Source organism: Enoplosus armatus, chromosome 12, assembly GCF_043641665.1.
Source record: "Enoplosus armatus isolate fEnoArm2 chromosome 12, fEnoArm2.hap1, whole genome shotgun sequence".
Taxonomy (NCBI): domain Eukaryota; kingdom Metazoa; phylum Chordata; class Actinopteri; order Centrarchiformes; family Enoplosidae; genus Enoplosus; species Enoplosus armatus.
In genome coordinates, this window is record NC_092191.1 from 6,336,139 (window position 1) to 6,363,385 (window position 27,247).

General features: G+C 42.6%; 1 protein-coding gene across 1 annotated transcript in view; it reads right to left on the bottom strand.

Moving 5' to 3' along the window:
* Nucleotides 1–767: 767 nt before the first annotated feature.
* ccdc88ab (coiled-coil domain containing 88Ab) overlaps nucleotides 768–27,247 on the bottom strand; it is a 61,540-nt gene continuing 35,060 nt past the window's right edge. Inside the window, exons 9-35 of the mRNA XM_070915639.1 lie at nucleotides 22,993–23,074; nucleotides 22,288–22,446; nucleotides 21,715–21,861; nucleotides 21,380–21,524; nucleotides 20,642–20,820; nucleotides 19,276–19,413; nucleotides 17,831–18,014; nucleotides 17,531–17,661; nucleotides 16,609–16,902; nucleotides 16,072–16,254; nucleotides 15,284–15,562; nucleotides 14,925–15,049; nucleotides 14,405–14,543; nucleotides 13,581–13,757; nucleotides 13,293–13,454; nucleotides 11,910–12,187; nucleotides 11,486–11,629; nucleotides 11,127–11,313; nucleotides 10,766–10,911; nucleotides 10,504–10,596; nucleotides 9,800–10,002; nucleotides 6,845–6,928; nucleotides 5,076–5,312; nucleotides 4,797–4,850; nucleotides 2,935–3,024; nucleotides 2,120–2,397; nucleotides 768–1,673 (exon numbers count right to left, since the gene is read on the bottom strand). Of these exons, the coding sequence (XP_070771740.1) occupies nucleotides 768–1,673; nucleotides 2,120–2,397; nucleotides 2,935–3,024; nucleotides 4,797–4,850; nucleotides 5,076–5,312; nucleotides 6,845–6,928; nucleotides 9,800–10,002; nucleotides 10,504–10,596; nucleotides 10,766–10,911; nucleotides 11,127–11,313; nucleotides 11,486–11,629; nucleotides 11,910–12,187; nucleotides 13,293–13,454; nucleotides 13,581–13,757; nucleotides 14,405–14,543; nucleotides 14,925–15,049; nucleotides 15,284–15,562; nucleotides 16,072–16,254; nucleotides 16,609–16,902; nucleotides 17,531–17,661; nucleotides 17,831–18,014; nucleotides 19,276–19,413; nucleotides 20,642–20,820; nucleotides 21,380–21,524; nucleotides 21,715–21,861; nucleotides 22,288–22,446; nucleotides 22,993–23,074 (5,224 nt within the window). The remainder of the gene's footprint in view (nucleotides 1,674–2,119; nucleotides 2,398–2,934; nucleotides 3,025–4,796; nucleotides 4,851–5,075; nucleotides 5,313–6,844; nucleotides 6,929–9,799; nucleotides 10,003–10,503; nucleotides 10,597–10,765; nucleotides 10,912–11,126; nucleotides 11,314–11,485; nucleotides 11,630–11,909; nucleotides 12,188–13,292; nucleotides 13,455–13,580; nucleotides 13,758–14,404; nucleotides 14,544–14,924; nucleotides 15,050–15,283; nucleotides 15,563–16,071; nucleotides 16,255–16,608; nucleotides 16,903–17,530; nucleotides 17,662–17,830; nucleotides 18,015–19,275; nucleotides 19,414–20,641; nucleotides 20,821–21,379; nucleotides 21,525–21,714; nucleotides 21,862–22,287; nucleotides 22,447–22,992; nucleotides 23,075–27,247) is intronic.

Consider the following 27,247-nt stretch of genomic DNA (forward strand, 5'->3'; position numbering starts at 1 on the left):
AAAAGATGTCAAATGTACAAAAAGAAACAGTAAACACCATCAATAGAAAAAAAAAAAAAAAGAAGGAAACACAATGACCATTTTGACAACAGCGATCAAAATGGGCGTTTCAGGTCGGACAGAACAAAGCCGTGCAGTTTAGTGGATGATGCAACCGAGTTAAAAGCAGTGAAAAAGACACTCCCCCACACATCAAAACATCTTAACAAACAGGAAGTGGAAAGTGAATCTATTATCTGACACAGTGAAAATGTTTAATTTGGGTTTGTAATGAAGAAATTGCTACTACGAGCCCTGTCCCACAATGCTTTGCAGCCATTTCTGACATTAAGATGTTTTTTAATGGATCCTGGTGACAGATTCACTGACTGAAATTCACTCATTTAAGATCTAAGCTATAAACAGAAATACTAAGCCTTAACTGTGAAGCATAAACCCCAAGCTGCAGATAATAGTATAGTGTTAGCGAGGGAAACGGGTTTGATGAGGAAACAATAATATGGTAAAGGCTGTTGGACGGAAGAACATTCATCAAAGTCCCACCTCAGAGAAAAGAACAAGGAAGAAAAAACAAAACAAAAACAGCGATTCACCAATCAGCACCATGGCAAACAGAAAAGAATGAAACAAATACACCACACAGAGATAGATAGTGCTCTAATAAATACATGCAGAGGAGGAGGATGGGTCATTTATCCATCCTTTCAATCTCCCATCTTTAAGTCAAGTCTGGTACAAAGATCAGCAAGCCAGAACCTCCCTGTCATTCACACACACCCGTACTCATACCACAGAGACTGGCTGTCCTCTGGGCTCAGTGACTGGTCCGAATTATTCACACGATTGGGATCAACGCCCTCGTCATACTCTTTCAGACTGGCCGGGCTGGATCTCATCTGGCCATTTGATTGGCTGTGAGGGGCCTGGTTTTGGGTGGAAATGTGGTTTGGGAGAGGAGGAGGGTGTGTTTTGTTTGTAACAGGGGGCCCACTGATGTTGCTGACTAGGGTGGGGTTAAGAGACAGAAAGGGGAGGTTTTTGCCCGCCGACTCACTAAAGATGGAGTCCATGAACACCGACTCTACAGTGAAGGAGGGGCCGAGGAAAGACTCGAGGGTGGAGAGGTCGGGATCCTCCAAGCTATGGCAAGGTAAGCTGACTGACTTGGGCAGGGGGGTGGTGGTTGTAAGGGGTCCCTTTAGGTTGGTGCGGTACTCACTGGGTGTAGGCTGGGAGCGTACCCCAGCCTTGGTGGGAGCGACGGGAGGAGCAGCGTCAACGGACACGGGCTGCCGGTTGTCCTTTGAGAGCAGGTCGTGGATGCTGGTGCGCCGCGTGGTGCCCTCAGCGGTGGAGATGACGCTGCTGGCCCGAGGCAGCGTGGAGGAAGCAGAGTCCAGGCGTTCGGAGACGGACGCGGCTTTGCCCTGCGAGGATAAGCTGGAGCGGATCGGCACAGAGCCTTTCACGCGGGTGCTCTCCGCCTTGCGCAGGGTTGGGCGACCCGGTTGTCCGGCGGATCTCGGCGGGCGATCAGAGCTAACGGGCGCTGCTTTCCCACTGGATGAGCGCAATATGCCCCGGCCCTTTGCGGAAGTGCGCTCTTTCTGCACATGCTCAGAAGAAGTGGAGAGATGAGGAGAGTCTACAGTGAGGTTCTCCTGACTGCCAGACTGCAGAAGACAAACAGGCAGTACCATTAATAACATCATACTTTCATATTAAGGTTTTATCTTCTAAAAATTCAAAAGTATACTATTAAAATAAAAAAATAAAATTAATCGTTTTTTTAAACAAAACATTCTCTGGTTCCAGTTTCTCTGTCTTTGGGTTTTGGACAGTTGGTCGTCACCATGGGCTCCGAAAATTACAATGTGAATACTTCATTATTTTAACACAATTTACAGATAACAACGATCAACAAAATAATAAGCAGATTAATTGTTAATGAAAATAATTGTTAGTTCCAGCCTTCACATGATTGCAATCTAGCATATACAAACGGAAACATAAATAATAATATTTCACTTTTGTTTGCATAAAAAGCTTGATCGACTTAATATGCAGGAAGAAAAACACAACAGCAACACATCAGTCATAATTGAGTTAGGGGCCTCACCTCTGCTGGATCAATACCCTCATCCAGGAACTGCTGCAGGGACAGCACCTCGCCCGGGGATCCCATCTTCCTGATCTGGGTCTGGGCAGGGCTGCCTGTGGCGGTGGACGGGTCGAGGGACCTGCACAGCTGCAGGGGGCTCTGGTGGGAGGAGCGCGAGGAGGTGGGCTGCTGGACGGGGCTGCTGCCACTGCTGGACCACACCTCCTGATCCAAACTCAGGCTGAACTCACCGCTGCTCTCACTGTGAGGCCTGCTGAGGCTGCCGTTCATCGTGCCTGTGGGAGGGGGAAGGTAATCTATGATCTTTATTGACTTTTATCACTCACCACGAGGAACTCCATTCGTATTAATACGCACAATATATAGTAAAGCAGGTCATTTAAAAGCATTATAAGACTGTCCATCCATCAGTGATGACTTGAAAATGAGATAAAAGACTTTAGGAGTGTGATGAAATTCCAATAAGCTGTCTATTGTAAGTACATCAAAACCTACATTGAATATCAAATATATTTAATGATTTATCATTTTAAAAGTGCACCCGTCACCCATTTGGATTTGCTAAATTAATCTTGTAATGTCAGTAAAACATAAGAGGCTAAATGTAGCTAGCAGTCAGATTCCCTTCAAGAGAACTGGATCGTCCTAATATATTGATTTTGAACAAGAAAATAGTAACCTTTAAACTAAAAAAAGTAAAAGGCATGAAAGAAAAAGAAAGGGAGCAAAGAAGGAAGGAGAAGGAGAGAGTGGTTAGTTGAGAGGAGGAGGAGGAGGAGAAGAAAGGGGGGTTAAGGGAAGGAGGAGCATACCTTTGCCCTCCAGAGGAGAAGTGAGGTGGGAGTTATTGTTACTATTACTACTGGTGGTCCTGTTGCTATGGAGACTGGAGGGTCTGGAGGCTGGGTGTGGGACAAGAGGGAAGACACACGCACACGCACACACACACACACACACACACACACACACACACACACACACACACAAACAGTTAGGATATATATACACATGCATAACATGTATCCACACAAACATGCACTAACACAAAGAGTAACACGTAGGTGCTCACTAACAGTATGACAGAGCGTCTCCTGCTGGGGCAGCAGATGGCACATGCCAGGCAGAGGGACAGGAAGGGTGGCTCGGTGCCAGGCTGCCGCCACAATATGTCCAGTTTATAAACAAAGAAACTACTGACAGAGAGGGCAGGGACACCTAAACCCAAGGACCGACCCACCTTAGAGAAAAAAGGGCAACCGATGGAGACAATACTGAATAACAGAGGACGACAGAGTAAGTAATAAAAAGAAGAAATTGGAAACTGAGGAGGAGGATTGAGCAAGAAGAAAGGAAAAGAAAAAAGAGCTGTGACAATGTGACCTCGCTTTTCACTGTGAGTGCAAGGACAGTCTCAGCTGGGAACCAGGGACCGTGAAATCATTTCAAACTGGTTTTCAGGACATGGGTGACACCAAACTAGAATTTAAAATGAACAATTACTGATCTTTGTTATCATATAGTTATTTTTATGTCTCGGAAACCAGCCCAGAGTGGGATTCAGTGCTGAGGAGTGGTCACTTACTACAGATGCTACAGGGCACTCTGCACATAACGCTCAGCTCAACAGGAGAAGGACACAGAGCCAGAGCACTGCTATACACCTGCAGGCCTGATAAAACAACACACACATATACACACACAACTCAACACACCCTGGCTGTGATACTGCTACTCATTACTGCTGCCCACAGAGCAAAACAAGCAGAGTTTAATATCTCTTTATGGTTCGAAACACAGATAGAAAATGAAATTGAGGAAATGTCGTGGCAGCCATAAAAGTTGCTTGAAGCATCAATCAACATCTCTGGAAGATGACCTAATGGCTGATACATCAAAAGCAATGTCCGGTGTGTGAGAGAGAGCGGATGTCAGTTTCCTCCAGCCATTATGGAGACATACTGGGAAATGAGTCTCACAACAATGTATTGGATTTTATGAGTGCATTCTGGGAATCATCAGCTAAGTAGAATCCAGGTTGGGCACTAATGCTGCACCAATGTGAGGAACCAGCTGAATGACCTGCTCGGACTATAGGTCACATATAGGACTATGATGACAAGTAGTGGAGAGTCTGGTATAGTAACATAGTGCATTAGTCTGAGAGTACCTGCTGGCAGACTAAAGGTTCATGCACTGAAACTACTAAAAAAGCATTTTAAAAGAGACAGAACTGATGGCAACAAGGTGTAGACCTAGTTTAAGTGCTACGAATGTGTGTCAGTAGTTTGGTGGCTGTTTAACAACTGGGTCATCTACATTAAAGCGGCACAGAACTGATGAATAGTTGGCTGGCCGCAGATTAACTGCCCTGGATAACGTCCTAAAACCTGAATTAGAGTCAATCCTACTTTCAATGGAGGCTGAGCTCTCTCTCTCTTTTGCTCTCCACTAAAATTGCTTTTCCAACTGTAGATCAGGCTTAATCGAAGTGCAGGAAGGCAGCCCAAAGATTAGTAGAGTGGGACTGCTGAGGACATGACCTGCTTTTTTTGGGGCTATTCAGTCTTTTCTCTTTCCTGGTTTGAAAATGCCTTCAGATTCCAGGCTGCTGCAGTTGCACATTCTTTTTCTTTTCATCTCTACAGTTTGATGCTGATGTCACATCAAGTCCTACCTTGACTCTTGGGGTCATCTAAGGAGCCGGCAACATCCTCACATGACGCGTTATCTGTTGAGACACAGAAAAATGATGCTACAGCTGCTTTTTTCCCCACTCTGATCTGACAAGATTTGACCACCTTCGTATGAATCTTCACTCAAATGAGTCCAGTCTACTAAATACGGATCTTTACAGGAGCAAAATAAATGCCAAACAAATCTGCAGATCCATCCTTATACCTGAAAAGTGGTCAATAAATCTGCTACAGTCCGTGAATAAAATGAGCATCCTGACCTTTGACCTGAAGCCGGTGCTTGGCCCTGCTGTGCCCCGCAGTGGGCAGGGTGAGGGCGGCACAGTCGATGGCATTGGTGGAAAAGGCGAGCTCCTTCATGCGCTGCCCCCCGCGCCTGCTGCTGCCTGTAATGCCGGCCTCTCCGGCCTCGGCCCCGTCTAGGTTCTCGATGCTGCCCGCCCACTGAGCCCCTGGACCGCCCGCAATCGCCATGGTCTGCAGCAGGTCATTCATAGCTGAATGGACGAGTGGGATGGAAATTAGGACAGGAACAATATAAAATTCTAACTAACTTTATGCCAGAGACATTTTGTATTCCCTTAGACCTAGTGACTTGGGGATACAAAATGGCAGGTTGCTAGAAGTTGCTTAACCCTCATTTCTTTCTCACAGTGCCTTAATGTAGAAGCCCCATAAAGTAAAGGACTGTAAGCATGGAAAGACAGCAGATTGTAGAGCACAACAAAATCCAATCTAGCCTTTTTGAACTCAAGTCACATGCAGGCATACAAAGATAAAGTGCATATAGATGGCAGCTGCATGGTTTATTATCCTTCGTTAACCAGTCTATCTCTAACAGAGAGGTGAGGTGATACATCAGCCTAAGAGGCCACTGTCTTTATGCACTTTGTTTACTGAGCTGTATGCAACGGTCGAAAAGCATGACAACATGCAAAGCTGCTCCGAGCAGGAGCAGCACTTTAAACAAAAAATCAGAGCTAGAATCAGAACGAGGCGAGTCCATGTCAGCAGAATAAGATCTGAAATGCAGCACACTGACAGAGGAAGAGAGAGAGAGAGAGAGCTGGAGAGAGAGAGTAAAGGCTCCATTTCAAGTCCTCCATGGTGAGTGCGAGTGGTGGTGATCAGGCGTTTTTTTTTTTTTTGTTGTTGTCATGCTGTAATAAAAGATGGGAGCAAACACACCCCAGGCGAATGAAAGGCAACCCCACAGTCTCTCCCACTCTCTCACCCTCAGACACATCCTCACACACATAGAGCCTTTCATTCATTATACACAAACAAAATGAAACCACAGAGCACATGACAAAACTGCCCAATAAGTTGCCCATTGCATAGTGACACTCAGAACTACGAGAAATGAAAATCAAACTGCATCACACAACAAGAGACAGATCTATAAAAAGAGAAAACTTCCTACTGTTATCAGTTTTTGCATTAGGCTTTTTTTGTGAGGATAGTCCTACATTACATTCATTTTCATTTATACTTTGAGACAATGTTAGTGAAGTTTGTGTTATTCATTCAGCTGCTAATAGTGAGAACAAAGTGACACTACACTGGAGAAAGCAGATAAAAAGCTAAGAGCAGATACTCTACAGGAGGGAGCGGAGGCGGCAGACGCATGGCGAGGAGGTGATGGAGGGGTGGGGGTTACTCGGAAGAAATTATAAAGGACAGGTCACTGATGTCACCAGGTGCAGCATGAGGGTACAGTGACTGTGTAACAAATTTTAATCTTTGGTAAATCTTGTGCAGACGTCTGCAGATATCATGTAACATTACCAATGTGACATACTCAATCTCTGTCCTAAATATCAAATTGAAAACACTCCCAAATGAATGACTGTAAGCATGAGTAGTAGAGCTGTGGCTGAAACCCGCAACTGCCATACTGTTGCTGTCACACCCCCAGACTGTAGCCACCCTGAGACCAGTGACTGTTCCTTCTTTGTTTCTCCTAGTGTGACGATGAGAGGGAGAGGAGGCGGAGGACGGCTAGCGTGGCGGCTAACGGAGGTCTTACACATGGAGCGCCGGTAGATGGCCTTGGCCTTGTCTTTGTCCTTGGATCTGTTCCTCATGAAAGGCAACCTTTTTATAGCTGTCAGAGCGCAACCAGAGACAGACAGACAGACAGGGGGGAGAGGGAGAGCGACAGAACAAGCCCGAGGGAGGTGGAGGAAAAGAAAACAAAAGAAAAAAGGAGGGCAGAACAGAGGGATGTGGTTAATGTTTTCACAAAGAGAGCCAGGGGAGAGATGCAAAGAGAGAGAGCTGAGCCCCTGGACACTCAACCGGACAAGAAACAACAATACAAGAGACACAACCACTACAATATATGACTTAGACAAAGCCTATTTGATTTATAGTCAAGTGTAAGATATTTTAATCTTTACAAAATACACTCCATTCTTGGTATTTCATGGAAATACTGTTAGAAATATATTAGCAATGCTAGATGAAGTTAATGGAGCTGAAAACAATTTCTCTACAAAGACTTTTGTACTGTGAAGCTGATGTTAGGAGAGTTATGTACATTTCTATCTCTTAAATATCCCCAGAGAGGTTAGGAAGTTATTTAGTTCACATTTCTAATTTTTAAATGAAATGCTTGTTCAAGTGCTTTTTGGATGGACTGAAATGCCTCAGGACTTCTTTAAAAGCTGAATAATACTTTTAAGGGCAGACTTCTGTAGACAGACACGTTATGCAAACAAGTACAAAAACACATTATGTAAAAATACACACACACACACACACATTTTATCTGCACATAGCAACACACACACAAACACTCTTGTGTTAATGGTCATGTGTTGTATTCTGTATTACTAACTGATTTTAAAACATCACATACTGTACACAACAACACAACTGTCAACACATTACCACACCTACATGACACAGAGGATGAAGAATATTAAAGGGTGCAATCAGGAGAGTGAAAAGGTCAAAGGGCAGGTTAACAGCATCAGGGAGGGCCGCAGTGTTTTCATAGATATAACCAACTTTATTATTGCATATTCCGCTGTGTAATGTCTTTGGTACATGTCTTTTATGTTTTATAAAGACGGTGTTATATATCTATTTATTGTAATTTACATGTTACTACATGGTTGCTAAAGGCTTCTTTTCCTTTCTATTATAGAAAGATATTTACTGCTTATTTAAATTAAAAATCTAAAAAATACATTATGTACTTCAATGTGTGTGTAAGCCACACATTTCTGTGTTCCTTAGTTTTCCCCAGTAGTGTGAAAAATATACTGGCAATATTCACGTATTATACTAGCTTGGCTGCTATGCTGGCTACAGCTTCTTGACACAAATATTATATATCACTTTACACATCTTAACAGTTTAATCTGGAAGCAATCAGACCTACTTGTTTCTTTGAAGATGTAAAACCTACTAGCCCACATACAACCTGTATTCTTTATTCCACATCTTCTACCAAATCAAGACAACCAGGATTTCGACACATCTATCTTGCACTGACAGGAAGTCCAGTCACAATACAGCACATTGCACCTTTTAATAGCTTTGATGCTACGTTAGAGGACGTTTCTCTGTTGTTTACAGATGAACTGCACAGATCAGCAGGTTGACATGACTGTAACTGAGAGCTAGTGAGCCTTAGACCTGTTGGGGGAGAAGTTAAGAGTGCACTGGACCTGGGACAAAATATACCTGAAGTGTTTTCCAATATTTGAACCACATGAGATGCGCTTGATTCAGCACCTGAACACTGTTAAGAGTACTCCACTGATTTAGCTTTGCACACCAACATAGTCAGAGTCCAGACAACAGTCCAGCAGAACCAGAGACATCTTACTTTTATTCCACACATTCTCCTTCCTTGTCAAAATTTAGATTACCCACAATGCAACGCAACCACCGACAGTTCAGTCAGGGATTCAGGTGTGTTATGCTAGTAGTGGCTAACGTAGCCTTGAGCCGCTAGCCTCAAGCAGAGATGAGGAGTGGGCTACAGAGGTCTAGTCAGCTTCTTTCTAACTCCACACCCCCAGGCTATTTTCATTTTCCCTCTGGAGCCACAAAAGGTTTTACACAAATTTTTTCCACATATACAGTAGTACTCCCCGAGACCTGTAAACAGACTTTGATGCGTTCAATCTGTGAGTCACCTACCAAGAGTCACTAAATACACAATATTCTTAGGACTAAAATTAAGTGTCTAATAGTAGAGGTATTTTCCATATCTCTGGTACCATAAGTCAGGTTACAGGAATCAAGCGCTCCCTCTGTTGTTTCAAACACAGGAAAGGCATCTACTTTTCAACCAGGTCCGAGGTTCAGAGTCAACCTTGTGGTGCTGCGCAGCTCAACCGTAACCTCTAGGACAGCCGAGTGACACAGACAATGGACTCACGAAAACATGCCCTGAGGGACGTGACAGTCGGGTCACAAACCCCGCCCACCCTCCCCATCCGCAGCATACCATTGGTGGAACCCTGCCCTTGGGCATGGGACTGCTGCCCTCTCCTCCCTTCGCAGAGAGAGAGAGAGAAATAAAAGGAGCAGTTAGGGGAGGAAAGACCCATTCAACCACTCAACCAGTACTCAATCTCTCACACACACACACACACACACACACACACACACACACACACACACACACACACACACACACACACACACCAAGCAGAAGTGTGTTCTGTGACTTTGTGGGTATGTGAGTATATGATTATGTGTCTGTGAAAGAGCGTCCAGCATCAAATGGAACCAGCTGGAATCTATTTTTGCAAAATACTCTTTACATGTACATATGTGTATCAAATATTGTCAGAGTGATCGTGATCACTGGTATAGTATATATCTGTACAGGAAATTTGTCTCATTTATCTTGAGCAGGCAGAGACAAGTTCCTTCAGTGCTGGTTGAAACTGTCACTACACTGATTTTGATTCTTGGGTCCACATCTGTGTGTGTGTGTAGGTGTTTCCTTTGTACTCACTGCTGCTCCTCTTTTGTGTAAGTGTGTCATCCAGCGAGTTGGAGCCAGAGCCTATGGACGAGCTGTCCTGGTTGTCCTGGGGAAAGGTCAGGAAACTGTCGCCATACTCTGAACGAGAGGGCGTCAGTGTGAGAGAGCGCATCCTCTCCCGGCTCTTGGGCTTGATCAACTTCCTCATCTTCAAAGTGATCCAGTTGCCACGCCTACAAAGACATGAGACATGAGGCAACGAGACCATCAGGAACAAGAGGAGAAACGGAAACGGGATATAAAGTCAATAAATACTGGCATGAAAAGAATTTGAAGGCTGGACGGATTTTTATTTCTGATTTGTTCCGTGTGTGTACTCAACTTTAAGGCTTTATTTCATCCTCTGAATCTTCACATAAAAAATGTTGCAGTACACAGCTGTCTAGAGCTCTGCAGAACATAAATATTTGATGCATCCCTTCCTGAAGGTTGCAGTGTGAGTGTTTTCTGCCATTACGCCGCCTCAGAGATAAGAGTCAACAAGCAAACAGAATTTCTAACATCAGAGTTTGCTATGATACGTGTCAGTGTATCATTCTGATTCACGTGTGAGCCTTTTTTAGATTAAGATGTTACAGCAGTCATGGTCATGTCATTCACACCAAATAACTTGATCAACTGTTGTTTTTTGTGTCATTTTTTAACTCATGTAACTAGATGAAACTTCTTTTTACCTGCGTGGAGGTGAGGGGTCGTAGAACTTGTACTGGTCCATGATCTTCTCCTCCAGCTTCTCTTTCTGCCTCCTCAGTTCATTCAGCTTGTCTCTGATTGGTGAACACGAGAGATGATCCAGTAAGACAGACCAGAGTGAAAATGCATACAATCCAAATATAAATGCAGCCAATTTGTTAATGTAAATTGTAAATAATTGTGGACAGGGACCAACTCAGACAACATGTTTGCGGTCTGTTTTAAAGAAAATCAGGGGTTTACATGTATTGTCTCTGCTCTACGTGGAACAGGTCCTTGCTCTCCATGGTCTGCTCCAGCAGTGTGCGATTCTGTAGCATCAGAGTCTGGATCTGGTCCAACAGGTGGCGATTCTCCTCCTCCAGGTTTCCTTTCAGCTGGCTCAGTAACTGACACACACATATTAAAGAGATGCTAAGACACCTGGCTCAACAACAAATAGGATACATTAAAAGGGGTAAACCATCCATAACACAGCTGGCTTAATAAGTCATCTCTACAAACATGATACATTAAGGAGAGGTAAATCAGCCACAAGACACATAAACAGATAATGGAAAACCCCCGAATACAAAGAAGAGAAGAGAAATGTGGGTCTCCTCACCTCACACTGGTTGGTGAGCTTGGTGGAGGTGATGTCCAGCTGCTGGTATTGCTCCTTCAGTTTAGAGAACTCGGCCTCCAGCTTGGTCTGCTCCAGCGTGGCACTGTTCAGCTGGGTCTTTATGTTCTTATGGTCCAGCTGGAGATTCTCGTTGTCCTTAACAAGCTGACGATAGGTAGTATTCAGTCTGAGGAGAGAGCAGAGGGACTCAATATATAGACACAAAGGGGCTCATAGAAACATATGGTGTAATTTAAGAAAAACATCAAGAGTTTAAAATGTTTAGTCACTTTATTAACAAGTTATTCATACGTTTGCATAGTGTTTAAGATTCAAATATGAATACAGGTTGATCTGACCTGTCATTTTCCTCTTTGAGCAGCTTGTACTGGTCAGCTGTGGCTTGGTGTGTTTGGTTCTCCATCGCCATTTTTTCCCGCTGCTCCTTCAGATTTTTCTCCAGCTCTTCCAGCTCCCCCTTCTTCTGCAGGAGCTGCTTGTACCTTCATGCACAATAACACACATACATTACAAACCGTTCAATGAGTTACATAAAGAAATACTGAAGTGCTACAGGAAGGAATACAAAGCACATACAGTGTATTTTCATTATCCCAAGGAGTCTACAGTTTAGCATGGTTGCTTTGATGATTGAGATTGATTATTAATATTGTCCTCATAACAGAATGTACTAAAAAAGGTCAAAGTAGTGTCATGAGTGAGACTTGAACTGTAATTAAACTTGAACATGTGCCCATCCCATATTCCTAAACCCTGTCTCACTTGTCCTCCAGGTCCCTGTGCTGCTGCTCCAGACTCTTGTGGGAGGTCTTCAGGCCCCCGTGCTTTCCAATAAGGGCTTCATACTCGGCCGCCTGCCTCTCGTGGAGCGCCGCCAGCTTCTCATGGTCGCGGAGGAGCAGTTCGTAGGTGGCCCTCAGCTCCTCTTTCTCCTTCAGAGCTCCCTCGCGCTCACCCTCCACACTGCTCTGCTGGCTCTGCAGCTGGGCGTTCTGGGCCATGAGGGCTGCACTCTTGGAGCTCAGGGTGGAGTTCTCCACCTACAGGAGAGGGCGAAGACAGAGATAGGGAAAAGGATTGTGAATAGAGCACAAAGATGAGAGAAAGGGAGAATTGGGGAGAGTAGATAGAAGTGGGGGCAGACAAGGAGAGAAAAGTGGAAGAGGGAAACAGGGGGTGTGAGATTTGAGAGCAGTTTAAAAACACAGATTCTCCTCTATCTGTCATCCATCTACATTTATGAAAAGATCGTTATACTGTGGTCTGTGAAGAGAAATCAAACATGAGTAGAGGTTGCTGCTGTTTGGTCTATAGGGGGCACTGTCTCTATTTGGTTTGTTCTCCTACTTTGCTGAAAGCTCCATCTACAAAGCATCAGCAGGAAAACTGTTTCTTTTCATGTTTCCTTTGTGGTCACAGTGGTTTCCTAGTCTGAAATCCCTCTTCAATCATTACTAGTGTGTGTATTCACACTCTGACACACACATTCTGTCCAGGTGCTGACACACTTTCTGTACCTTTAAACAGGAACAGCTTTTTACCTCCAGTATAAACACACCTGCTTACATATTAACTCACAGACACACATCAAGAGACATACACAGACGCCCACAGAAACATCTAGAAGCTCCTGTATGGTCAGTGTAAATCCTGTCGCCCGTAAGCAGGGTTTGAATTGCTGCCAAACAGGGAGTACAAGACTAAATCCATGGCCAGGCAACTGTGCAAACAGAGCAATGTTGAAAGAAGGCTAGACAGCTTTGCATTTTGTGTTTAAAACGTAGGATTGTTTGTTATATTGTATTAATTTATACAGTACATACGATATTTCTGGAAGCCTTTTATGCTTGCTACTATCTGATTTTATTAGGCACTATGATGACCCTAGTACAATCATATCTTTATTTAAAATATTATGTTGTTTTGTATCATATGCACAAATACAAGTTTATAGTGCATATATCTTGGAAGAATAGCCTTTCCTTATCGTATGCTGTACATATTATAAAGCCATTTGAGGTGAATTGTGATTAGTTATTTTGGGTTATATAAATAAAACTGGCAAATCTGACAATGACATGTATGTAAAGCAGTCGTCCATTGCCATCTGGACCCTGTATTGTGTAGGATGTGTAGGGGATTAACCTGCAGCTTGGCGTTCTGCGTCTGAAGCGTCGTATTGTTCTCCTGTAAAGACGCAGTCTGTCTCTGCACGGCCACTATCTGAGCCTGCAGGTTGGAGCTTTGAGTTTCCAGTTGTTTGAGTTGGCTCCTCAGGGCCGCCTTCTCAGCCTGCAGCGTCGCATTCTGGGACAAACACACACATAATACATATCAGAATACACTCAGAGAAAAGTGCACAACCCAAATGTGTGAGTTCGCCATTCATATTGGAAAAGTCACATAAGCCGTCCTGATATTGTGCTAACTTACGTTCCTCTCCACCTCAATGAGTCTGTCTTTGACTTTCAGCAGTTCCCTGGTGGCTTCATGACTCTCTTTCTCCCATTTACTGACAGCCTGAGGGTCCTCCGCTCCTCTAGGGGGCGAGCTCTGCACCATCCTCTCCTCCTCCTCCCTCTGACGCAGAGCCTCGTAGTTTTTCTTCACCTGGAGAGAGTGAGACAGTCAGCAGCACATAACCTTTGAGTCATTTTTTGTGCTCCTTCTGTACAAATAAAATGTGTTTCTCCAACATAAATATCACATAAGTCCAAGATGGCTGAAAAGAAACACTGCTCCAGGCTTGACTGTAAAATTACTGAATGAAAAAAGCAGACAAGCTGGTATAATATGACATGAGTAATGGTAAAGTAACAGCAGTTTCACAGCTGACAGTCAAGAGTTCATCCACAGATGCCTCAACTTTTCCACTCAACCATTTAGCTTTGGATCTGATTTGTGTCAGCAAGTTCAAAACACCAACGCCTCCCTAAAGGAAAACAGACATCCTCCACTCCACTCCCCATCTTTCACAGACTCCTGCCGCCTCATGAATAGATAAACTGCCGATAGAAGTGGAAGAGTGGATGAATAAATAATGTATCGGCCTTGAGAAGCCCTCAGTGTTTTCAGTGTTTCTAGTGTTTTAAACTGCAGGGGAAAGATTTTAGGACACGCTGTTCTCTGTAGAGATAGGAGTTTTGGCTTTGTATATACTGGGTCTTCTGTATTGTGGTTGACCAAAGCATCCAAAATACCATGTTTGTACATACTATGTTTAAAAATATGGATTTGTGTGCGTGTTTGTTACTGACTGTCTTGAGCTCCTGGCGAAGTTGCTGGTTGAGGTTCGAGGACTCCTGCAGTCTGGCCTCCAGGGCAGCGATCTTCTCCTCTTTAATCTCCAAAGATGATTTCAGAGTCGACTCCAGTTTGGTTTCCAGGAGCTTAAATCTAAAAAATAAATACTCATTTCAATACTGTATTTGTGTGTCCAGTCTAGACTGTGATCACACATTTGTAATCCTAAATACAGACAATGCATTAACGTCATAGCAAGGCCAACTGACTTCTTGCCAAGAGTGTAGCAGGTGGGGGAGATATTGGCTCAGAAACCTTCCACAGGATGATTCTGCAATAGACTCATTAATCTAAACTTCTACACCTGATCTAAAAAAGGCCACATGGCTGATTTATTTGGAATCCCAACTGTACTGATCACTTTTAATGATCCTGATCCCAAGATAACTATTTTAGTTCTAAGCTGTAACCGTTTTAAGAGCCATCCCAGAACAGTGAATATTGTGGCTTGAGTGTGTGTTTGTGAGATGATACCTGTCGTCAGAGCTCTCGTCATGCAGCAGCCTTTCCTTGTTCAGTCCAATCTTCTCCAGCTCATGGGTCAGTTTATCCAGATCATTATTCATCTGCTGAGTCCGCAGCTTCTCACTCACAAGCTCCTAAAACACACACAGGCACTCATATGAAACGCTTTGGTGTCCAGGGTTCTCAATAAATGACTATCAATTCACATCAATTATCATCCATGTTGTGTGTTTTCTAATTTAGTAGTTAGTTTCAGCACCAACAAACGATAATGATAGATATATCTGGAAACAAGTGAAGCTCAGTCTCAAGACAAGTTGGAAACATTTGCAGAAAGAGAAAATGCAAGAAATGTGGGCTTTTCTTACCTCTCTGAGTGTGATGAGTGTCTTCTTATCAATGGTGGCCAATTTGACCAGCTCCTTGTTCTCTCTCTCCAGGTCTTTGACTCTCGTGCAGGAGTCCCTGAAGAAGATCATCTCCTTGCCCATGGTCCGATTCTCTTTCTCCAAGGAGGAGATGCGCTGATTGCTGTCATCCAGCTTGGAGTCGCGGATCTCGGCCTGCTGCCTCAGCCGCTTGTTCTCCTTCTCCAGAAGCTTCTTGTCTTTCTCGAGCTGGGAACTTTCCTGCTCCAGAGTCTTGTTCTGGAGGGAGTGGCAGACAGATAAAAAAAATCATTTGATGGGATTACTTTTAGTCTAAATGCCTTGTAAATACATGTTTGGCTAAAAGTGTTAATCAGTTTTTAAAAAAATAATCTGGGATAATCCAAGTGTGCTGGGAAACATGCTGTAATTTTATCAGAATAAACAAAAAGATACATTTTCACTTCTTATTTATTAGAACATACAGGTTCTTTAGACTGCTGCATCAAAAACACTACTTTCAGTCTGCCTCAACTACAATTTTTGAGCCAATGTGATTGACCCCATTCTGCCAGACAGAATCAGACCATCCCAAAAAAAGTAACTGAAGCGGTGTCAGTAAACCACCTACAGCTATCCCACTTGATGCTGTGCCTCTTCTGCTCCAGAGACGAGTGCAGTCCAAAAACGTGTCTAATTTCATAACAATTCAGTTGGTATTTTTCAGGCTGCCATTTCAGGACAGGTTATTATTACTGATTGAATGCACATGAAACTGTTTTTCCTACCTCCTGCTCCAGCTGCTCCAGGCGTTTACTGGAGATCTTGAGCTCCTCCAGGTTGCGTTGGAGGGTTTGATTCTCAGTCTCCACCTCTTGCAGCTCTGCCTCCAACTGCTGGATCTTCTTGCTGCTGTTCTCTAAAGCCTTCTGCAGGCGCTGGTTCTCTGTATCTAGGCCCTGGTAACTCACCTGGGAGAGGAAAAGCCAGATCAGGATATTAAAAGCATCCATGAACTAGTTGTGCTGCTCCCTGATGCCATTATATGCCGGATCCCCTGTAACTTACCTGTGAAAATATTAGTTGGTGATAATAAATTACAAAAATGAAATGTGCCTTTGACTCTACAGCTGTTCTGTACGACCTTGTCAAAGACATAACTTGTCTCTGTTAAGGACCAGGTAACTCAAACAGTGGTGCTTATTAAACACTATCTAGCTGCAGTCTGCTTTTTATTTCCCCTTTTCTTGCCACTCATGGTTGCATTTTAACTGCACCTCACTGTTCTCGAGTCACAGAAGTATCCGGCAGTCCTGAAATCTTACCTCTAACCTCTCCGTCTTCTTGGACGAGGCTTTGAGCAGTTCCAGGCTGCGCTTCATCTGGCTCCTCTCGCTCTCCAGCTCTCTGTTCTCTGCCTCCAGCTGAGCGGCCTTAGCCCCAGCTGACCGGAGACTCTCAGCCGAGCGCCGAAGCTGCAGGTTCTCCTGCTCCAGCTGGGAGTTCTCCTTTTCCAGAGCCTCCAGCTGGAAGGCCATGTTCTTCAGATTGTCCAGCTTCTTCTTCAGACGACGACCCTCTGCCTCCAGCTCAGTGTTCTCCTTCTCCAAAGAAGACACCTACACACACATAAGTGATGTGAGGATGAAAATGAGGAGTAAAGCGTGTCTCTCTGGCAACACCAAGCTGGTCCTGATGGTACTGAGTAATGGCAGCCCAAAACTCTCACTTGATTCTATGGCACCACTTCAAATGAATTATTAGATGATGCTTTAATGTTTAATATAAACTTACAAATTTACAAATCATATCCAATTCCAAATGTTAACTACCTCTAGTACAAATGTTCCAATAGTAAAACAAATAGTGAAACAGAGCGACAGAAGACGATATATGTGAAAAGGGGGAGATCACAGCCTATCATGCATCAAAAAACTCTAATGCACAAGGTCTTAACTCAGATACTCAGAGATCTTTCTCCCTGAGGCTGATGGAAAATAACATACTAGGAAAAAGGGAAAGTCCTAGCTACAGAGGCTATAGCTACAGATTTCAACTAAATAGCAGTTAACTAAGATGCACAACAGCCAAATACAAACATACATTTCTCATGTTAAAAATATTTCAACTGTTTATTTTCCATGTTACTGCTACATTTAAGTTAAATTAAGTTAACAGATTAACAGAGCATGCAGACACACTGACTTCTCAGAATACAGACCAGGCAGAAAACAAAATCCACCAGACCTTTTCACAGGTGATTCCAAGACTGGCAACTTTCTTCTGCAGGCTCTCATTGTCCCTTTCCAGCTTCTGCATCTGAATCTCCAACTCCTCTGCTCTCTCACCTTTCTCCTTCATCACTTCAAGCTCCTTTCCTGCATTAAAAAAAACACACACACAATTAACCTTTGATCCTGTGAATTCAAAAATGAAAAACCAAGAAAGGAAGCCAGATGATAAAAGGTTGCTGTAAAAATACAGATTCCTTGTGATCAAAAAAGACAGGTGCAGAACACTTCAACTATTAAATAACATGTCACTCACGCAGTTGTTTCCTTTCAAACTCCATCTTATTGAGTTTAGCGGCGGTCTCACAGATGGACTCGTGGAGAACGCGATTCTCTTTCTCCACATCCTTGACTCGGGCCTCAGCACCAACCTGGCAGCGCTGACGCAGAGACGACACCGTCTGGCCCAGGTGCTTATTCTCCTGCTCCAGACCCTTCAGCTGGAGAACAGACATCAGAGGTTTAATGATGGCCAAGGGTCATGTTTAACACAAGTGATTTACTCATCATCTTTAGTGCAGTAAGTTGTATGAAACTTCATTAGGATTATTTTACTAAGATAATACAGTTTGCACCAGTATGACTCAGGCAGGTCCCTCCCACCTGTTGTTTGTGGATCATTGGTGGTGATGAAAAAAGGTTTCAGAATGTATTCTGTGTTTTTATACTAAAGGATTCCAGGTTGCTGTAATGAGACTGGCTGTATGAGCTGACGCATGAAGAAAGATTTAAGAAGCCCCAGGGTTCTGCTTCACATTTTCATTTAGTTTAATTAGATGAAAAACTAAATGAAAAAAATATCAAGCAGCAGAACTGAAATGTAAAAACACAAAACAGCTTATAAGGATTATACAAAACTACAGTTCATTTGATTATGTGTTGTGGAACTGCACTGCATTAGTTACATCTCATTATGTCTACAACCAACTGGATAGAATTGCCCACAGTAATCTGTGAGTGCAGCGTGTTGTGTTTTCTCTGCAGCTCATCAAGGCCGGATTTTACAAATCAGATGGTTAAACTAATCAAAAGGCGCCAGATGTGGGTCTAACAGCTATAAAGTCCCTGCAAACACACAATGAGTAACTGCATCTAGGCCACAGAGAGCCAGAAATCTGTGTAGTCAATAAAACATAGTGGTAGTTCCACTTAATAGTTTTTTAAGCCAAATGCAAATCAATTGCACAAAGATTGCTCTCAAGAAAACTGTATAGACTTTAGTTAATTACGCAACTTAGTCATGTTATTTTCTAGGAGCTTCCAGCTATCAATGCGAATCAATGATGGTTTTGTAGAGAGAGCAGAGTGTATGACGCACAAAAAAGCTCTGTTTGTTGGACTGTGCTGCTGTATCTGACCATATGCATGTCCAGTATACAGACTGCAAACGTTAACTATATTTCAAAGCACAGTCATTCTCAGAAAAGTTGGGCTCTATAACATATTTGCTTAACTGCATTAACTTGTTCTCGAACACAACAAATCATTTAATAATGTATCATTCACCGAGAAGATTTAATAAACCTACATACTTTCTACAGATGGCAAAAATCAAGAATAAGTGACGCTTATTTAAAATGATGAGCATCTGGTTCTGGGATAATCTTCCCAAATTAAATCATTGTGTTTGTGTTTGTGTTTGTGTTTGTGTGTGTGTGTGTGTGTGTGTGTGTGTGTGTGTGTGTGTGTGTGTGTGTGTACCTGTCTCTCAGAGTTTTCTCTGAGTGTTTCCAGAGTCTTCTCCAGTAAAGCCTTCTCCTTCATCAGGTCAGTGCTGAGTGACTCGGCGCTGCGGAGCGACTCTCTGTCTGCTGTCAGTTCACTCCCCAGCTGTTCCAACTGTAAACGATGATTCAAGTAACTTTTAAAATGTTGCACTATCTTGATTGTGCTTTAATGTTTCGGTTGGAGGGTTATTTCCCACTCCAGTTACAGATATCACGACGCACTGTAGATTTTCTTGCATTACATCTTATATTGCAGTGTCAGCTATGATGCTATTATTGCGGCCAGCGCATCATAATGTGAGTTACCCTGTTATTCCCAGTCATAAAGAAGTTGGTGTAATTATTAATCCATGATCCAAACATATAATACATCACCTCATTCTGTCACAACTCTGCAGAAAAACACACACACACACACACAAGTGAATGTACGCACACACAGACAGACACACACTAAATGAGACTATTTCTGTTGTTCGAGTCTACCAGCAGCTGCATTCACATTTTAATGTGTTTTGGCTCTAGACCTCAAGTCACTCATAAATAAAATTTCTCATTCTGGATTTTCTCTTTGTGAGAGAAAAAAACACAATTTCATGCTTTTTATTCAGAGGGCACAGAGAGAGGCTTATGTTTCTGAAAATAGCTGAGAGACTTCTCTTAGCGAGGGGCGTTTCGAGTGTCAAAGACTGGAAAAGAAAAGGCAACGCAGGGCTGCCTGGATTTACAACTATGCTTTCATCCTCCTATCCACTCCTCTCTATACTCTCTTCTACTTTCTCTTTTTTATTTCTTCACTGTCACTGTGTGAAAAGACCTAAAGCCAAGTGTTAGGGTGATATATTATGGGAGAGGGCGTGTCCCATATGCTAATCTTGGTGGTGACCCTGATGAGGGGCAGAAAATTAAACTGCAATACCAACCGAAGCTGCAAAGTATCTTAAGACAGATACAGCACGGTCAGTCTATCTATAGCATACCTGAATGCTGTTACATCTCTCGTGCATACAAACAGTCACAGACATTTACACTTTTTTCATTACCACATGTGCTGCATACATGTTCTAGCCTACAGATCAGCTAGCAGGTCAGCTGCTTTGCATTTCTCGTGATGCACAACTTATTTTACAGGCAATCCGAAGAATTCACAAAGCATATTTTCCTTGAAAAAAAACTCTATAACTAAGAGATGACTAATGAAATGAGGAAGCTTTTGAGTGTGTAATATATACGTCATACGTTGTTTGTCCAAAAGAAAAAATCAGGAAATTACTTAGAACTGTAAATCTAACCCTTACCCAACCACAGAAAAACAATTGAGTACACAGTCCATTGCTTACTTTCTGGTTCAGTCTCTGGTTTTCCAGGTTGACTTTGGCCAGTTTTGTCATGGTGTCCTGACTAGCTGCTCCTCTGAGCTCCTCCACAGTCTTCAGCAGGGTCTGGTTGTCTTTCTCCAGCTTCAAGAGGCGACTTGAGGTCAGCTCATTCACCTCCTCGCCCAGAGACTTCTGAGGGACTGAGTCAATGATTGCAAGAAAATGTTGATTATACACTAACAAATAAATCAGAATTCTGTTCAGATTTTTGGTGTTTCAAGTCAAAACCACAGAGAGTTGATATCGTTGAGATTACAAGTCCAACAGAAAGTAAATAAATACAAAGCCCTAGGGTCAAACATCACAGGTCTTAGAGCTTTTAAAGTGCAATTTTAACAAACAAGCCCCCCCCCCACACACACACACACAAAGTCTTTATCCAGATCCCTGGCTAGTTAAACCTCTTAACAGCTTTTAAAATCCAAACGCACAGATTATCCTCCAGGAGCCACTGAATATTAATTACAGGTCTTAACCAAGTGCAAAGAAAACCCAGTGGAGGCAGGCAAATAGGGACAACGCCAGGGCCGAGAGCCAATGATCAAAGCCAGGTCTGTTGGCCGTCTGAAGCCTTCAACCTGGTCATTTCTGTTGACTGTCAGCTGCACGACATTTCAACTCAGCATCCCATTCTTTGCTTTCCTTAACACTATTTATTCTCTGGTTTTAAAATGATCCACGGCGCCATGTTCTTCTTACCTTCAGTCATTTCTGGTGTCTTGGATAGTTGCTCCAGCTCCCAGCCCAGGTGCAGGGACTCATCCATGCTCTGTTTCTGGGCCATTTCAAGAACAAGGTTCTCCTCCAACAGCTCCTCCATACGCTTACGGTCCATGTCCCGCTCCTGAAGATAACGGAGAGATAGGTGGTGTGTGTTGAGACAAACATATGCTGATTGCTGAAATGATCCGGTTCCTTTTACCGCTACAACTGGTCCTGATTTTTGTTTTCTATCTGTAACTCTCATCACACTCTATGCAATCAAACCTCAGCTCTCTGAACTGGAACACTGATCCATAAATCCATCATCTCACCATCTCCAGGTCATGGATCTTGGATTTGAGCTGCAGATTCTCTTTCTCCAGGAGGTGCAGTTTGTCAGATCGGGTCCGAGTAGCATCTAGCTGCTCCTCCAACATGGCCTTAGTCTCTAACAGGACCTGGTTGTCCTCCTTCAGTTCCTACAGAAACCACCACATCAGCACAGATTACAAGTTAAACAACAAAACATAGACAATGCAGCTCGGGGATACACAGTTTATATTCAAATATTGCCAACAGTTGCAAATACTTCCCCCTGTAATTCAAATAATCTCCATGTTTATAGTAAAAAAAAACTACTACTTGTGCTGTATTTATGACTTAACTGAAAAACACATCATGAGATTATGCAGTATGACAGTCGCTGGAGTCTCACATATCGGTCACATGTTATTTGCGTGCTTTTCACAACATGGCCAGTTTGAACTAATATTAATAAAACTTGATTATGTTTCAAGTAATAGCTAGTTCCTTTGATGTCAGCTACATGTATCCCACGGGAGTCCTTTAACAAACACTGTCTTCTTGACTTAAAGTTAACGCTCTGCGTGTGTGCAGTTGCGTACCTCGACTCTGGCCTTGTAAAACTCAATGTCATGAAGTCTCTCCTTGTATCGGCTCAGCTCGCTCTCCAGTTTGTCGACACGGATCGCTTTCTCTCTGAGTGCATCCAGCTCGTCACGGTAGGCCCGAGCCGACCGAGCGTCCGACAGCAACTGGTAGCTCTGCAGGAGTTGACAGCCAAATGTAGAGCATGAATATGTGGAAATATCTAATAAGGAATTGCGTGTACAAAGACGTAAAAAGATCATGAATCAAAATCTGATTTTTTTCATAAGTCATTGGGTTCAGTGACTCTGTAATCTTGTATGACTAGTAGGTTATCTACGAACAATTAACAGCTTAAATATTGTCTGTTATATAAACAGATAAAGAACAGCACAAACTCAGGCCACTATCAATTATCACAAACACGCATCCACACACAAAGTGTCCTCCATGCCCTGAACTCATCCACCTTGTTTACAGCATCCAGTCTGTTAGCCAGCCAATGAGTCCAAATCAAAAGCCATGTGAGGCTGTTGTTGGACTAAAGATAGCTCTAATAGCCCCTAATGAGCTAAGTCACTAGGTAGCTGATTAAAGCCTGGCAGCGCTGCAGAAACAAAGTACTTAGAAAGAGGAGGCAGCAGCAGGTGAAGGAGAGATGAAGTCATACGTGTGTTGTGTGCATGTAGGTGTGTGAGGGTCGCTGTGATTTGTGGCGATACCTCTTGCTGAAGTCTCTTGAGCTCCACTTCCATGTTTTCAAGCTCCTGCCTGGTGTCCAAAAGCTGCTCACTCTTCTCCTCTCTGAAAAAGAGACAGGGAGGGAGAGGAGTTAAACAGGAATAAAATGGAAAAAGTCAGAGGATGTAACCTAGACAGAGGAAGGACAAAAAGAACGCCAGGAGGTAGAGAAAGATACTGATTTCTCCGGAACACAAAAGCAAGAAATACATGATGTTTCATGTCTTGGCTTGACTGACTACAATGAAGCCATATATCAAAAATTGTGTGCCAAGTGCATGCATGTGTATCAGTTCAGAGCATTAACAAGGACATTCCTTTAGGGCTGTTTCCATTTCAAAGTTTGCAGCTAAATTGTTTAATGGTAGCAACCTATTGACCTAGTTGCACAGAATAGTTACATTTCAAATAGCTTCACCTTCTTATCTTTCATCTTAATCTCATCTTTCCTTTTAGTATTTTAGTTTCAGTAGCTTGGCATTTTGTGCTTTTGTTTGGGCCATTTCAGTAAATTATTACGAATCATGCAAGAGGTAGTAATAATGCAACCTCCGAGCTTTAGCATCATTTTCAACTGAGTTACATAGACTGAAGAGTGAACTGAAGACTCAACTAAAAATATTTCAAAGCAATCCTAGTTTACTATTTGGATGTCATAGAGTCTGTATTTCTCAAAATGTGAGTGATTTGATGTGTTTTGGTATTGAGGCTTCTTAATTTAACACATGGCTTTAAGCATAATAGGCTGTTGTTGGCAAGTTAGAAAAATCAGAAAGTCATAGGTTGATTTCAAGACATCAATAAACCCACTAACCCATTTTCTTCAGTAAAAATAGCCCATTGTGGCTGGTGTGTTTGAGTTGTGGGGTCAGGACACAATGTTTTTCCTGTGCCGTGCTGTGAATTAAGCTACTAATAAACAACCTCCTTCTGCTGGACATCTCAGCATAACACACAATGACAGAGAGGGGGAAGACCACAGTTAAAAACATCTGAAGGAAAGATAGTACCCTGTGACTACTTCAGGGGTAAACACATGCAAATCTGCCCCTGAGGCTCAAACTCCTCATCTTCCTTTATTCTGGAGAAACTACTAGAACAGATAAGATCAGAGAAGGAGAGCAGAAAGTTTTACATCCAGTCGTACACGTGGTACAAAACACAGAATTAACATAATTAAATTCATCATTCTTTCAACTTTAATAGTAGGGTCTTGCTATCTGCTATCCAACACTCTCCTGTATCATTTGTTTCAGTGACGGCAAAATAGGGCAGCCTGACATTTGCTGTCGGTGTGAGTTTGTGTGTGTGTGCAAATTCTCCAGGCTCCAACCATAGAGGGAGAATGTGTCACACTGCTTTGAAGGAAAACGACGACATTCCTGAGATGCTGTTCTGTGTGTGTGTGTGTGTGTGTGTGTGTGTGTTTGCATGAAACTGCTCCACTGAACATCTGATGGCCTATTTGATTACAACTCTCAGGAGTCTTGGGATGCATCTCAAAATAGGAAAAGGCATCCTTCTTTTCTTGCTCTCCCATTTATCTCCTCCTTCCTCCCACAGCTAACATTATTTGGGAAGTTGGAGTCGATATGCAGGCAGGATGTTTCTTTACTCTGTTTTTGTTTCATCAGTTAACCCCCTCCACCTCCTGCAGCCCCTCCCCACGTCCCCCCACAGCTCCCCTTCTCTAAATCACAAACACCTGTCAACTCTAGCATGGCAGATTAGCTTTGGGCTCATATTATGGATGCAGCTGGCTCTGCTGCTTATGTTAATGGTTTAACACACGGTGCATCTGCGCAAGCACTGACGCAAACACTTGTATGCGCTGCTATATTTGAAAAGCGAAGGACAATAAAGGATGCCTTTATTCCTCAACTTTACACACACACACACACACACACACACACACACACACACACACACACACAGTACATATAAAGACTAAACATCATCACCAAACTGTTTTGAACTGTTTCTTAACTATAATACTATGTCAAGGAACAGGGGAATGTGATTGAATCTTAAAGGTGTCCGTTAAACCTGTACAAATGGAAAAATTATGGAACAAAATGTGCACATTAAGTTCGGTTGTAACCAACTCCAGCAAAACAGAACATGCTTTTCATCCCACTGAGTTAGTTAGAATTTGTAGTAGTTAATGATCGACTGATATTCAGGTTGTATTGGCTGGTTGACTCCAAACACAGAAAGACTTAATATTAAGAGTAAACAGGTGATATTAAGAGTAAACAGGTGATGATCTGCCAGTGCTACAATTCTGTTGATAATTTACTTGTTGTCAAAAGTATATAAGGCTTTCACTTTTCGCAGTTGCATTAGTTGTGCTACTGTTATATTTCTGATTCCATGAACTCAACTAATAAATGCATTTTCTATTTGGATTATTTTTCTACATCAGTCTAAATTGTACAATTACACTCAGTTGCCAGTTTATTAGTTTATTAGGTACACCACGCCAAAACTAATGCAGTCTAATACAACAGTCCTGCAACATACCCTACCTTCATGAAGGTTATAATATAATTTGTGGTGCTGTTGAAATATAGTGCCTTATACAGAGAGATGTTTCTGTTATTTAGCTTACCCTCATTGATATAAATGGGTGGACAAAATAATAGAAACAGAAAACCTAGTAAGTGTAATGCAATATAATTCAACAGCACCACAGACTGTTGTGTTAGACTGTATTAATATTAGCGTGGTGTGTAAGTGACATTTTGAAATAACTGACTGTGCTGTAAAAAAACCCCAGGTTCAATACAGCTATATTTAATGCTATTGAGGGACTTTTACAGGCAGATACAAGGAAGCAGAACAACATATATTTTTTAAAGACTCATTGAGGGATAGCAGCTCTAAATATGACTCTAAATGTGCTCCTTACATATAAACTCAGTGCGTGTCTGAGCTTGAACAGGGGGAGGAAATGCAGCTAAGACACCGTAGCTTTAACAGAAACATTAACAAACAGACCACTGTGGGAACACTGAACCATACCCCCCGGCTCTGACCTGGTCTCCTTCAGACACACACACACACACACACACATATCTACATTTGTATGCAGAGACCACATCTGTGCATGTGCATGTACCCAGACACAACAAACACACTCCTCTTCTGCCTTAGAGAAGAAACTGCAATCATGTGACAGAGCTAAATCAGCATGGACAGACTTAAAGCGCTTTTTGTCCCTCGTCTGTGATAGAAAGGCACAGTCATGTGACTGGTCAGACACCACAGCAGCAAGTAAACAATACCATAGCAACCAACAAACAAAATAACTCATTGGCTTGTCAGGTGTTGTCCTTTGGCCCTATTAAGGTCTACTGAAGAGCTCGTCATAATGTAGGTCAAGGAAGTATAAGAGAGATGTCTACAGTGACGAATGTCAGACCTTTTCAGCAGGAGAACCACAATGAATGAGTTCGGGTCATTCAAAGAGAGATGCTTTTCACTCTTTTCATGTGACCAAGCAGACCTGCGGTCCTTTCTGAGTTACAATCAGCTGTTAAAGAACCATAATTCTTGAGTGCATTTAGCCCTCACACATGCTATTGTCTATTTGACAAAAGAGACAGAACAAGATCTCCTGCAAAATACAGGATTTAAATATGACCTACAGCCTTTTCCCAATCATTTAGAACCCACTGCTAAAATTTGCATAAAGATTACTTGTTTTAATACATTTTAAAGTTTTACAATGAGCTATTCTTACATTATTTCTCTGCTAAAGAAAACAGAGGACTGCAAGCTGTGCATGAGCAAGCCTGCAATCAGTCACTATTCATAGAGTTAAGTTGATTTTTTCTGCTTTTGACAGATTTGAGCAGTTCTGACAAAACTCTTACTTAATATTTGTAAAACACAGAGGGGCTGCATTCCATTTAATGCTGCTAAGGTGATGATGGACTTAAGTAAGTAGAAATAAGTTCTACTTAGGCGCACAAATGATTTCCTTGAAGTGGGTACTAAAGGGGTTATCTGACTTGACACAGACCATCATTGAAATCTAATCCAAGATTAGTTTCAATGGGGACGTAATCTTAAAACATTGTGTAAAAGAAGGATAGACTATGAAGTACACAACACCTCTTAACCTTCTTACAACAAAACAGTTTCTATCAAAGCATTTGGTATCAACACCAACCTCATGACGCCAGCCAGTCTGTTAAATTAGATGTTATGTTTGTGCAACATTTAAATACT